At 31.7% G+C, this 12,455-nt stretch overlaps 1 protein-coding gene across 1 annotated transcript in view; it reads left to right on the top strand.

Moving 5' to 3' along the window:
• Nucleotides 1-11,791, top strand: part of LOC129231492 (atrial natriuretic peptide-converting enzyme-like) — a 192,342-nt gene extending 180,551 nt beyond the window's left edge. Inside the window, exons 12-16 of the mRNA XM_054865820.1 lie at nt 785-843; nt 2,262-2,454; nt 3,488-3,729; nt 10,536-10,669; nt 11,514-11,791. Of these exons, the coding sequence (XP_054721795.1) occupies nt 785-843; nt 2,262-2,454; nt 3,488-3,729; nt 10,536-10,669; nt 11,514-11,690 (805 nt within the window). The 3' untranslated portion in view covers nt 11,691-11,791. The remainder of the gene's footprint in view (nt 1-784; nt 844-2,261; nt 2,455-3,487; nt 3,730-10,535; nt 10,670-11,513) is intronic.
• Nucleotides 11,792-12,455: the final 664 nt, after the last annotated feature.

Below are 12,455 nucleotides of genomic sequence, written 5' to 3'. Positions count from 1 at the left end.
TCTTGGTCGATGTATTGATATCATCGATGATTTAAATTTAAACATCGTTGTTTTTTCAACGATTTCTCACCACTAGTGCATAACATTTAATATTTATGATTATGATATTGCTCTTATTTTGTAACCAAAGTTTGTAGCAAAATTTTGACCAAGAAAACTATTCACGTTAGGTTTTTTTTTCCTGGATTACTCATTCTTCATTAAGTAAACTACAACATGAAATTTACTACGAATTATAGTTAAATGCAATGTACTTATTCCAGGAGTATAGACTGATTAAAATTTGAAATGCAAAAGAACTCCAAAAAAAAAAAAGAAAATAAAGAAAGAAAATCCATTTAAAACCATTCACTTAGTTTTATTCCTGAGTCTTTTTTTCTCTATTCATCTTTTAAATTCAAAATCTTTAACATGCTTTGCTCTTAAATATTATTAGCTCTTTAAATCAGCTTCAAATTGAATGAAAACTCCTTTGTGCTACTTTTTCGATTCGTGAATCTAATTAAACATACTTATTTATTCTTATTTAGTCGTAATAATTTCTTTAAGTATAAACTCATATTGAAAGCTTGTTTCAGTTCTTTTTTGTTCGAATTTTAAATTTTCTCGCTCTGTAACAGATTTAAATCTTCTCCGTGAATTTTTCTTTAGAAAATTTAAAATACTAAACTTAATATTTCTTAATATTTATTTTAAAAGATTTCTACACCTTCTCTGTGAATTTTCTTAGAAAATTCGGTTTATGCATTAGATGTTTTTTTATACTTATTTATTGATTTCACAGATTTGTGCAAGTGTCTTGTGACAGTCAAAATGTTGTTTACGTCAAATGTGGTGCAAGTGGTAAGTTACATTTGTATGTCTATTTGTTTTAAATGCTTATACACTTAAAACTGCCACAAAAGGACTTGTCATTTCATATTTCCGCAAGAAATTGTTTTCATATTTTCAGGTTTTTGAGAAATGAAACAAACTATACATGTTGTGAATTCTTTTTGCTTAAAAACATATGACGAATAATTACCTCAAAATTGTCGGAAAAACTAAGGTATCGTTACAGCTTTCAAAATCGAAATTAATTGATGAATCTATAACAATTTGCTGTAAAAGATACGGAATGAGCATGGGTAGTAAATTTTTGCGCCTGTTAACTATTTGAAAAAAGCTGCTTTTTTTTGACTTATTTGAATCTAAATATTAACTGAACCTTTCCATAGTTAATTTTTGAATTTTACTTTTCAAAACTCGAGCCAAAATTAGCACGAAAATACTCAACAATAATCTGATAACTATGAATTTAAAAGTGTAAACAACTTTCGTCATATTACATTTCAACGCCGAGGTACAAATTAAATTTAAAATATCGTGTTGTAAAACTCAGATTAGGTACAATTAAACCATCAAAGAACTATTCATTTAGGTATAAATGATTATCTTATAAATAATCATAAAGCATCCTTAAATTTTGGTACCATCAAAAGAACAAGTTGCGGGCATAAATCACACCATATATCGTCGCTTCAGAGCAACAGTAAGATATCTCAGTGTTATTTCTGGGATTAGATATCTTACTGTTGCTCTGAGGCGGCGATATAGTGGATTCTTTTATGTATCGTTTTAAAATTACTTGCAAAGAGGATAAAGCAATTCTTTAAGTACAAATAATTATTTTATCAACGGGAAAACATCTTCGGCGAATTTTGATCTCCGAAATTTAACTGAAAACAAATAACACCACTCATTGGTATAGTAAATCGGGTCATCAACATGTTGTCGTAGAATATGGTCATCATCGCTGCGTATATGGAATTTTAAAGAAAACTCTACCTTTTATTTTAAAAAGCATCCTTTTGATTTCAGAAGTATTCGTTGCAATTGATAAGATTATAAAGGTAGCTAAAATAGGCATGACTTTGCTGTACGATAAGCTAGACATAAAAACTTCCCAGGTATGTATGCAGACGAAAGCACCATGTTTCCTCTCTTCTTTAAGCAGACTACCATGTTGTATTTTATCTTTTCAACAGGAAATTCAAAATAGTAAGTACTGAACTCAAATTTTTATTTATCCAGTTCAGTCCCTTGTCTAGTCCTCTTTGAGCTTCTTCATGTAACGTCAAACAATAATTCTTTGGCGTCATGGTCACATGGTGTTTTTGTTCGTCATCGGTATCACTCTGTAAACTTCATTGACTGTGGTAAAATTCAAAGAGAATGCTCTACTGATATGCTTATGGAAAATTATTTTTCTTTCCTTTCAGCTTGTGGACTACGACCTGCACACTCAGCAAGAGTTGCAAGAAATTTTAATCTCAATCTACCAGAGGGAAGATTCGGCGCGGTACACGGACAATGGCCTTGGCACGTTGCACTTTTCAAAAATGGAGAACATGTTTGTGACGCAACTCTGATATCCGACGACTGGGTATTGACTTCAACTTCTTGCTTTGAAGGGTAAGGAACTCGAAGTTTCAAGTTGTATTTTGATGTTTTGTTAATCGTTTCTTAAGGAAATTTTATAATTTGACAGAAATAAATTGCACATGTCCATGATTATTAGATAGTTTTCAGATATTACAAAATTCATACCAAAACGCAATGAATATTTTAACGCTGTCAAAAGCCTTGCATTACGTTCATGCACCAAATGGTAATGAAGGTTGTAGTCGGGAGACAACGTCCATAAAAACATGTTGTTCTGCATTTATATGATTGTTATGACGGATATCAAACGGAATTTAATGTGGTAGTTCAACAGACCCGCAATTTCTGTTGATAGATCGTTTCTGAATCTTTATTTGCATGGCGCGTTGTTTATCAAACGATTGTTAACATTATGCTGCATTCATTCTCAATGATACCGTGTTCATGAAAATATCAGGAATAGGTACTATAAGCACATCCAAGATGAAATATTCATCAATCGCAAGTTACATAAAGTACATGCCTGTTGTTAATTTAAACATCAGACAGTAAAAAATGTTCCATAACTCACTTATTTTACAGATTATCATGTAACTTATTTGCTCATATTCGTACGATTGACATCCTGACATCCATCAAAGGCTGATGAATATTGCAATGCAATCATTACAGTGTTTGCTTTTACAACCAGCAATATTGAGCGTAATACAGCACTCATCGGGGACGTAGTAAAAAGGTAATTTTGGGATCAATTCCCCCCCCCAAAAAAAAAACCTCTTAAGTTTTTCTCTTTTTACTATAGAAAAGAACTAAAACTAACTAGATCCCCCCCCCCCCTGAAATTCGTTTCTGGTTACGCCACTGCTACTTATACTCGTGATTTGCAATTCATCAACATCAAATGGGGTATCAAGTGAATGATCGTCAGTATATCGTCGCCTCAGAGCAACAGTAAGATATCTATTCCCAGAAATAATACTAAGATACATACCTTACTGTTGCTCTGAGGCGAAGATATTTTGAATTTTAGGCGATAAATTTGTACATTATCTGTTTTTAATAGGGATCCGCATGCTATATGGACAGCTCGCCTGGGCGTTGTTCGCCTAACGTCTAGTTCACCATTTGATCAAGAATCTCGAATAACTGGAATGGTAAAATCCCCCATAAGTTCTGGAGCTGTTTCTCTGTTGAAGTTGGAAAGGTCTATCAATGGTTCGGATTACGTAAGACCTTCCTGTCTTCCAAGTCACAATTACTCATTAACAGGAATACCTTGCAACACGCTGCGATGGAGCATTCGAAGTAAGTGTTATTTTATAATGTTGCACATAAATATTTCGCCAACTGTTGTTATTTTTGTACTCCACCCTGCTACAATCTTCGGTCTCCGCATAAAGCAGATTTGTGTAAACAGAGTTATGATTACAGTAAATATTAGGGGGATCGAAAAGTAATATCGTTTTTACCTAACCCATAAGCTTTGACACGTTTTTAATCTTTATTAATAATTAAAATTACTCTCGTTATGAAAATACCTTTCCGTCTCTTTGCTTATAAATTTTCTATCCAAATAATTAAAATGATTAACAATTATTAAATTCAATAAATTAAATAGTTTTCAGTTATTTATTGCTAATTTAAAATAGAAAAACACAATGATTTGTTTGATTTTCCTAAAACAATTTTCAAAATAAAAATTATTTTACAATAGTGAAACACAATTTAAAAAGAAACAATTATTTGAGACAAGAGTTAATATTTTTAACCTGTTGAACATTTTTGTTTTTCCATTAACTTTTATGTTATTTTTTATAACTTTATTAACACGTTCATGCACATGACATATCTATATTTTAAATAAATAAATAATATAATAATAAATATTGATTGCACAGCATGAGAATGAATTTATTTTTGTTAAGTAACTAGATGCAGTTCACTCTAGTTTTGTTTCTTATGCATTGAAATAAAGCTGTAATGAGATAATGTTCTAAAACATGTTCTTGCAGAGGAAATTCAGGAAAAAATAGCAGTTTTAATATGGAAAAAATTATAACTTCAATGTTTTGTAATAGAATTCAGCTATCTCTATATTAAATTGAAGACAAAATGCATGTTTTCCGAAGACCATAAACAAATCTGAAAAATATTTAGAGAAAATTGAAATAGAATTTTTTGTGTAGATAATTTGCAAATCAAATATAAGAGAAAATGTGATTTTTTTTTTTTTTTTCTACCTTCAAAAACCTGCAGAATATTTAGAGATTTTTTTTTTCTGCAGATTATATTGAAGATAAAATGCAAGCTTTTTTCTGTCTTCTAAAAACCAGCAAAAATCAAAAAGAAAACTTCAAAACAAACTTTTTTTTTTTTTTTTTGCAGATTATATTTAATTGGGCTCGAAGTCCCGAAACACGTGTCTGCAGTTCCCTGAAAATTTTTTACAATTTAATGTTATATTATCTTTCATTTTTCAGCACACATGCATTTCTTGGTTTGCTAAGTTCATGCCCCGAAGCGAACGTTTTATTTAAATTTGGTAGGAAAATTAAAAGCATTTATCCACTTTTGGACGACATTAGAAGAAAATATCTATTATTTCTGAAGGTGCATTTTTGTGTTTTCTGCACACATCTGGCTAGCGAAGTTTTGCATGTAATCATTCTGAAACTTTTCTAGCATAGGGCGCCATCTTTTGACAGAAGTGTTAACTTTGGATAATAATTTCCTTAAGTATTTTCTTCAAATTATTCATTTGAAATAACTTTTTTTTTTTTTTTCACTTTAAAAATTGGATTTTTTTTTTCATATACTCCTTTAAAAAGTGGAAGTGAAGTACCAAATCTGGCACTTTACCCGCATTATCCGAAAATTAAAGAACTTTAGTAGCTTCATGTCACTAACTCTGCCCTCTAAAAAAACGTTCCCAGTAAAAACTAACTGAAGAAATCATGCAGAATTGCACAAAAGTTTTTCATTTATTTGAGAAAAAAATACACACTATAAAAGAATTATTTCAAGAACAAAAATAGTATTGTGCAGCTAAAATTAAACGGTAAGTTTGAAAGCGTATTTTAAAATACAATTTTCATCTTCCGAAGCAGTCTTCAAAATTTCTGTAAGAAAATTAGAGTAAATTAGACTTATACAAACAATTCTTTGACGCTTTAACTTGCTTTAGAAATCGTATTTATTAAGTTTACATGAACGTTTAAAAGTTTACTTAACTTTCAAATTGAATTTTTAAACTGATCGGTTGCATTACAAGAGCATGTTATTCATTGTTACTTTCTTTTTTGATTAAAATTTCCATTTGTGCACACACATTAAAGCAGAACGCTTTTAAAAAAAATAGCTATAGAAGTAATTTTTTCCCCAAGTTTTCTATTTCAATTAAATAACATGTATTTGTTAGATTGTTTCAATGGAAAGAAAAAGTGTCTACTCTGAGATGCAATGCGTCTGGTTATTTTTCGCGGAAATTTTCGAAAAAAATTGAAAGGGGCAGATTTTTTGTGCAAACCGGGAATTGAAGAGCAACATATAGTAGTGGATATCGGTAAATGAGAGTTCGAATCTCTAACACACACACGCTTCTTACCATGTTACTGTTAATTTACCAGGGTGCCCCCCCCCCCCATAAGAGTCAGGGCTCACCCTCCCAAAGTAAAAAAGTCCCTTCAAGTAAAAAAGTCTCCTATTTCAAATTTTACTTGATAGTTTTCAGGATACAAAGCGTGCTTAAGAACGAAAGTCCGGGCTTCCACGTTTGGCTGAACACCTAATCTCAGGCCCATCATTTTGAATTTTTCCAGGGGGGGGGGTCAAAAGTTATATACTCTATTCAAATTACACCAAAAAACAACAGTAATACCACTTATACATAAATACATTAATTTTTCAAAGCCGAAGGGAGTCAACTGCCCCCTCCTAAACCACCCTGTATGAAAGGGAACCGGAAAATCTGTCTTTTGAAACAAAGATCCCTCTGCTCCGAAAACTTAGATGGGCACAGTGGTAGGCAAAAGTCACCCTTAGGCTGCTGCGCCCCTGAGTTTAGTTTTTTAGTTTTTACGATAGATGACGCCACTGACGGGATTAAAGTTTTTAAAGTTCTCTCCATTCCTACGTATTTAAATGGTATATAAATAAAATTCTCTCACATTTTCTATCTTTTTAAAATACAGTATGACCTCGTTTATCCGAACTAACAGTGACCACAAGCAATCTGGATGATCTGAAATAGGGATAATCCGCGTAATATGAAATAAGCAAAGCAAATCTTCAAATATGCAGACCTCCTACGACAAAAAATCATATTTTGTAACAGGGCCATTCCACCGTCACGTGCGGAACAAAAATACGCTTAAATTTCATTAACATTTCGTCATATCTCCTAATATCTTAATGAGCATTTTTTTTAATTTTTACATTTGATACAAAGATACTCCTGACACAATTATATTTTTATTAAACAATTTTGTTATTTAAAATAAAACTTATTTACAGGCGTCACGTGCGGGACATCCAAAGTCAACCTCTGGTAACTTGCTTATGAATAAGCTAATATTTTTGCTCTATTAATGCAGCAATGACGAAACAAATTGTAGATTTTGAAAGTTATGGTTCCAACGTAAAGAAAACATATCTCATTTAGAAATAATTATTTAAACCAGTGAAAAAATATATGTTTTTGCCCATTCCATTGAAAATGGTCATTTTGTCCCGCACGTGACGGTTCCTATATTTCATTAAGAAGAAATAATTTTTGGAGAATGTTTTTGCTTAAGAAGTCACACATGCGTTTGTGATTTCTTAAGCAACAAAATTTTGTTCATCATCCATTTAAACTATTTTTATTTATGAAATATGTGAAGCGTCACGTGCGGGACAAAATTACCGTTTGCCGTTGAATGGCCCAACACAATTACATAGAATGACACAAAACATTTAAAAAATATGAAAACAATTTTTCACGTAATTTCTTAACAAAGAATACATTGGTCTCTATCTTCTGCTTGAAATACGTGTGTTTTAATAAAGCACGCCACGATCATCCAAACGCTTTCTGATTATAGTTCAGCTGCAAGCTGCAGTGGTGCATATTAGATCACCATAACTCATGATACCAAATCTGTGCAAGAGTAGCACATTTAATCAGTATGAAAAGTGAATATTCGAAACAAGTACATTCTTGCTTTACAAGTACATTCTTGCTATCATAATTTAAAATTGTCTATGTGAACATAAACTTTTTTAAAGGCTACAAATTTCATCCGGATAAACGAAGGCTGGATAAACAAGTTTCTACTGTACGTTTAATGTACGGTTACCTTTGAAAACTCGTCCTTTTATTCGAGAAAAATAAGAAAAATATCTGCAAAGTTTTAATGTTTTCTGTGATGTAATTTTTCTTTCAATACGCTATGTAGCATGTAACGACGTTACTCCTTTCTCCGCATTACTAAAAGTAAGCTTACAAAGCGTTATTTGTAAATACAAAGGACGATCGTTGTGTAGTTGTGCCTTGAAGAGGAGACGGATGAACTGGAAGTGGAAACAGAACACTTCTTTTTTTTTTTTTTTTTATCGATAGTATTAGCAAGAACGCACTAGCAGTTAAGTCTTAACTCCTCGCTCGCGTTCTCGCTGATCTTCTCACTACAAACCTCGTTAACGTGATAAGTCACAGAAAATGAAACACTCATTTGGTCCCCTGAGTTATCAATCATTTAGTAATTTACCGAATAAAATGGAGTTCGGTTGACGTGAAATAGTTTTCATGGTCCCATGAATTTCGCTTTAAAGATGTTCGACTGTTTTCTGTTTCCGCTTCCAGTTCGTCCGCCATCTCTACGTGGCACAACTATAATGCCATTGGGCAAATCCATCAGTTATTTTGTTATGTTGCATAGATTGATCATAAGAAGCAGGGCTTAATTTTCATGGGAGTTATCATTTCTTGCACTTCTTTACAATTTTACGTGACTTTTTGAATATTAGATGCAATTTAGATTATATGCGCATTAAAATTAGCTGATAAAGCTCCCACACATTTTTTGATGGAAATTAAGCACTGACAAGCAGAATCCCACAGAAGGGGTGCTAATGGTACTACCATGTGACTAAGCACCATGTAGTCGCTGAGTGAGCGCATAAAACTAAATACAATAAAATATTTACAGTGAAAATTTAAATTAAATATTTAATTAACAGCCTTACAAAATTGTTTATGTTCTAAACATAGCATATTAGTAACAATGTTAAACTAAATTGTTAAGTATAAAATGTAATATAGAATTTAGATCCAACTTTCCAATATGTTCTATTACAATATGGCAATATAATTAGATACTAATTGTAAATTTTAAATAACCCCTTTGCATCTCTGAGCCGTAACTTATTCAACTTAATTTTTATGATATAAGAATTGCAAATGACAATAAATGCTATAAATGATTTGATTCAGTGAGAAAGATTTTGTGTCAAACTTGGATAATTAAGTCTCATACATAGACACTAATTTTAATTTTTCATTGATTTCTTCCCCATTGTTTTACTGTATGGTACTTTTGTGGGGAAAAGTAATTCAAACTTTCTGAGCCAGCTTTCTGTAACTACATGGGCAATTATTTGGGCTTCGGTCATTTAGAAAACTGAATTCCTCTGATCTCATTTTTTATTAACTAATTCAAGCAATCCATTTATCAATGAGTCCCTTCTAACCACTTTCCTATAAAATAGCTTTTTAGCATGAAAGAAAGCTTACTTATATATCGAAAAATGTCACTCAAAAGGTCAAAAATAAATTTCATGACGAAGTAAATATTAAAAATTAAGTATTAAAGTAAGGGTTTAAGATGCTGAAATCGGAAATGTACGGTCAATATCCCCCCCCCCCAGTCCCCCGTTTAAGGGAATACTCCGATTTGATTATAGCAAACTGATTTTTTTCCCCGAGACATCGGCAAGTATATTTCATTCCGATTTATCAAATTTCGATTTTAATAACCTTTTTTCAAAGTTGACCACTTCAAAGACCTAACATAAGCGCCTGCAGGTAAATTTAAGGCATATGCATACCTGCCAACTTTACTGGTTTTTCCGGAAGATTCCTGGATTTTGATCATTTCTCTTGATTGCGTATAAGATGTAAGGAACATTTGGTTGTACTAAGAAGGATAATAAAAAATTCTTTTATTTCCTAACTAAGAACGAAAAATCCGTCATAAATATCTGCTATATTTTTTAATGATCTACTGGATTTTTTTCCCAGTACATGTTGGCAACTATGCATATGTAACTTCCGAACTAAAAAGCGGTTGTGCTTCAAACAAACTTTATTGGAGAAAGCTCTTGACGAAAACCTTACATTTTTTTATTTGTTTTTTTTTTAATTCATTTGTATATATTTTTTTTAATTCATTCAATTAATTTATTTGGTTTATTTATCTATTTAATTTGTTTTATTAATTTATTTTGTTTTTTATTATATTTATTTGATTCTTTTTATGATATGATTTGTATAGTTAAAAATTTTTGGATAAACATTAGCAACCACAGGAGAAGCTCTAACCTTTTTATCAAAAGAAAAAAAAAGGAATACAAATAATTATTTTACTTTTAGAAACAAATATACAGATAATATATGTTTGCTTTTGACATAATCAGTATGTTTTCATTCAGCCTTAGGCCTCGCAAAGGATAGTAATGCTGTTGATAGTAACACACGTGAAAAATCCACGAGGAATTACGAATCTCGATCGTTTTTTTTTTTTTCCTCCAGATACTATTTATTTCTCTAAAATAACTGAAACTGAAGCATACAATAGCAAAGATGAGATTCGTTTTCTTAAAAAATTCGCAACTTTTCAATCATCATTCATCAGCAATACCTACAGTAAGCACTAAATACACCTAATAGCACTGATAAACGTGGATGCTGTAACAGGGAGAAACTGTAGTCAAAAGAAAGGTAGTAGCGTCCCATCTGGGGGGGGGAGATCAGACCAAAAAATTATGAAATATTCATGTTTCCTCTTCCTCTTCAATTTTACATACTATTTCTTTATAACGTTGCTAAAAAAATATTTTCTGGTTTCTTACAGAAAACCATCTTTTCGAAGTTAAGTTGACTCTGAGTGGCAACAACTGTACTGATGAAGTAGATAATGCGACGTCGACGAATTCGAGGGTAATTTGTGCTGCTGAAAGTGAAGTAATGGAAGATGAAGAGTGCCAGGTATTTAGTTATTTATTTACTTTTAAGTGCTAACGTAAAATTAGTTGAAATCCTTAATTTAACTATTTGTGTTAACAATCTCTTTTCATCCTATATATTATTCTTCAAAAATTTTTTGTGAGAACGGCACAACTTTTTCAATACTTTCTCAAAGTAATTAATCATTTCACAGCTCTCGGTGAAAACTAAAAAGACATTTCATATTGTGGTTGTTTTGCTAAATAACAAACTATTTATTCTGTTTTTTATTACGCAATATTTCAATGCATAACACTTTAAACCGCAGACCCATTCAGTCGGTTATAGCGTCGTGTTAAAAATGCATAGGTCGTAAATATAATTTCAGTGACTTATTTTTTTCAGCAGAACTCTGATCAAAAATTTCATGAATGTATAATCTTTACTCCTTGGGGACAAGATTCTAACTAAGGGGGGAAGGGAATTAAGGCACTTTCAAACAATGGATCTAAACACCATTCCAAAGCTACCAAGTATTATTTCGAGATTTAAACAAGATTTTTAGATAATGTTTTTAAATGAGTAACTATAAAATAGTTCTGAAAGTATTGCTAGAGTTTATTTCGTTATTATTGAATAATATGAAAACAAATAATCTTCGATTTCAAAACAAAATGGGGCACTTTTGAGAGAAAGGACTACATTTAGATGCTTTTGGTCCTGATTAGTTTTCCAGTTACTCGTATGTTTATTAAGAATGGAGGGGATTTTTATTGATAAAATGAACGCGAGGAGGCAGAAAAAAAAAATTATAACTGTGATTTTAAAGGTAATAAGCATGATTTTTGCTTAGCACTCACTTCATTTTTTTTCTTTTTCAATACAGGGGGATGAATCTGAAGGGAGTCCATTGCTCTGTAACATCAATGACAAATGGTATGTACTTGGAGTTAGTAACCAAAAAGTAACTTGTCCAAGCTCGAACAAGAGACGCCGATTTCATCATACCTTCGAGCACGTCCAGTGGATACGTCACACTCTTGAATCGCTGAAAGGTCATTAACTTTCATGACACAGTGGTTGGACAAATGTGGCTCATTTTATTCATTACCTATGCGATCGGAACCAATTTAAAAGTAATTGCGTTTACACAAAAGCTGAAACCGTCGCAGGACTTGACATTTAAAGATTATTTTACCATGGTGCAGTTTAGTATTTGATAGGAGTAAGTCCTGCTAAGCTGACGTGTCTCGAAAAGTTCATCAATAGGTCAGCGAGGTATTTAAATGAGAAAAAATACAACTCTTATTGATTTTTTCATACGTCACACAAGACCTCAATAAATCGGCCAATTTGTGTGATACATATGAGTTACACGCCATTTTAAAATACATTTATCAATATGCATCAAGTATTTCGCAGTTCATTGAGTTATGAAATTTGATTTCCAATGGAAAACGACTCACCTGGGAATATATATTTTAAATACTAAGATGTATAACACTATTCCATCAATCATCATAATCCAGATGTTTCATATCATTTAAATTTGTTGATTTTTATTTATTTTTTGCATTTCAATCACATTAATTTAATTTTATATATATATATATATATATATATATATATATATACATACATACATACAGGGTGTCCCGAAATGACCGCATAAACTCTGCATAGACATAAAAACTGCTCAAAGAAGCGTTCTCGTACGATCCATAGAACATACGAAAAACAAATAACGACGTCACTACCGGTGCCAGGAAAAAACACCTTATTGGACATGTCAACAACAGTACAGTCGAATCCCGATTTACGCGAAGGA

Source organism: Uloborus diversus, chromosome 10 (genome assembly GCF_026930045.1).
Source record: "Uloborus diversus isolate 005 chromosome 10, Udiv.v.3.1, whole genome shotgun sequence".
Taxonomy (NCBI): domain Eukaryota; kingdom Metazoa; phylum Arthropoda; class Arachnida; order Araneae; family Uloboridae; genus Uloborus; species Uloborus diversus.
Note: the sequence above shows the minus strand (reverse complement) of the source record. Positions and strands in the feature narration are given on the sequence as shown.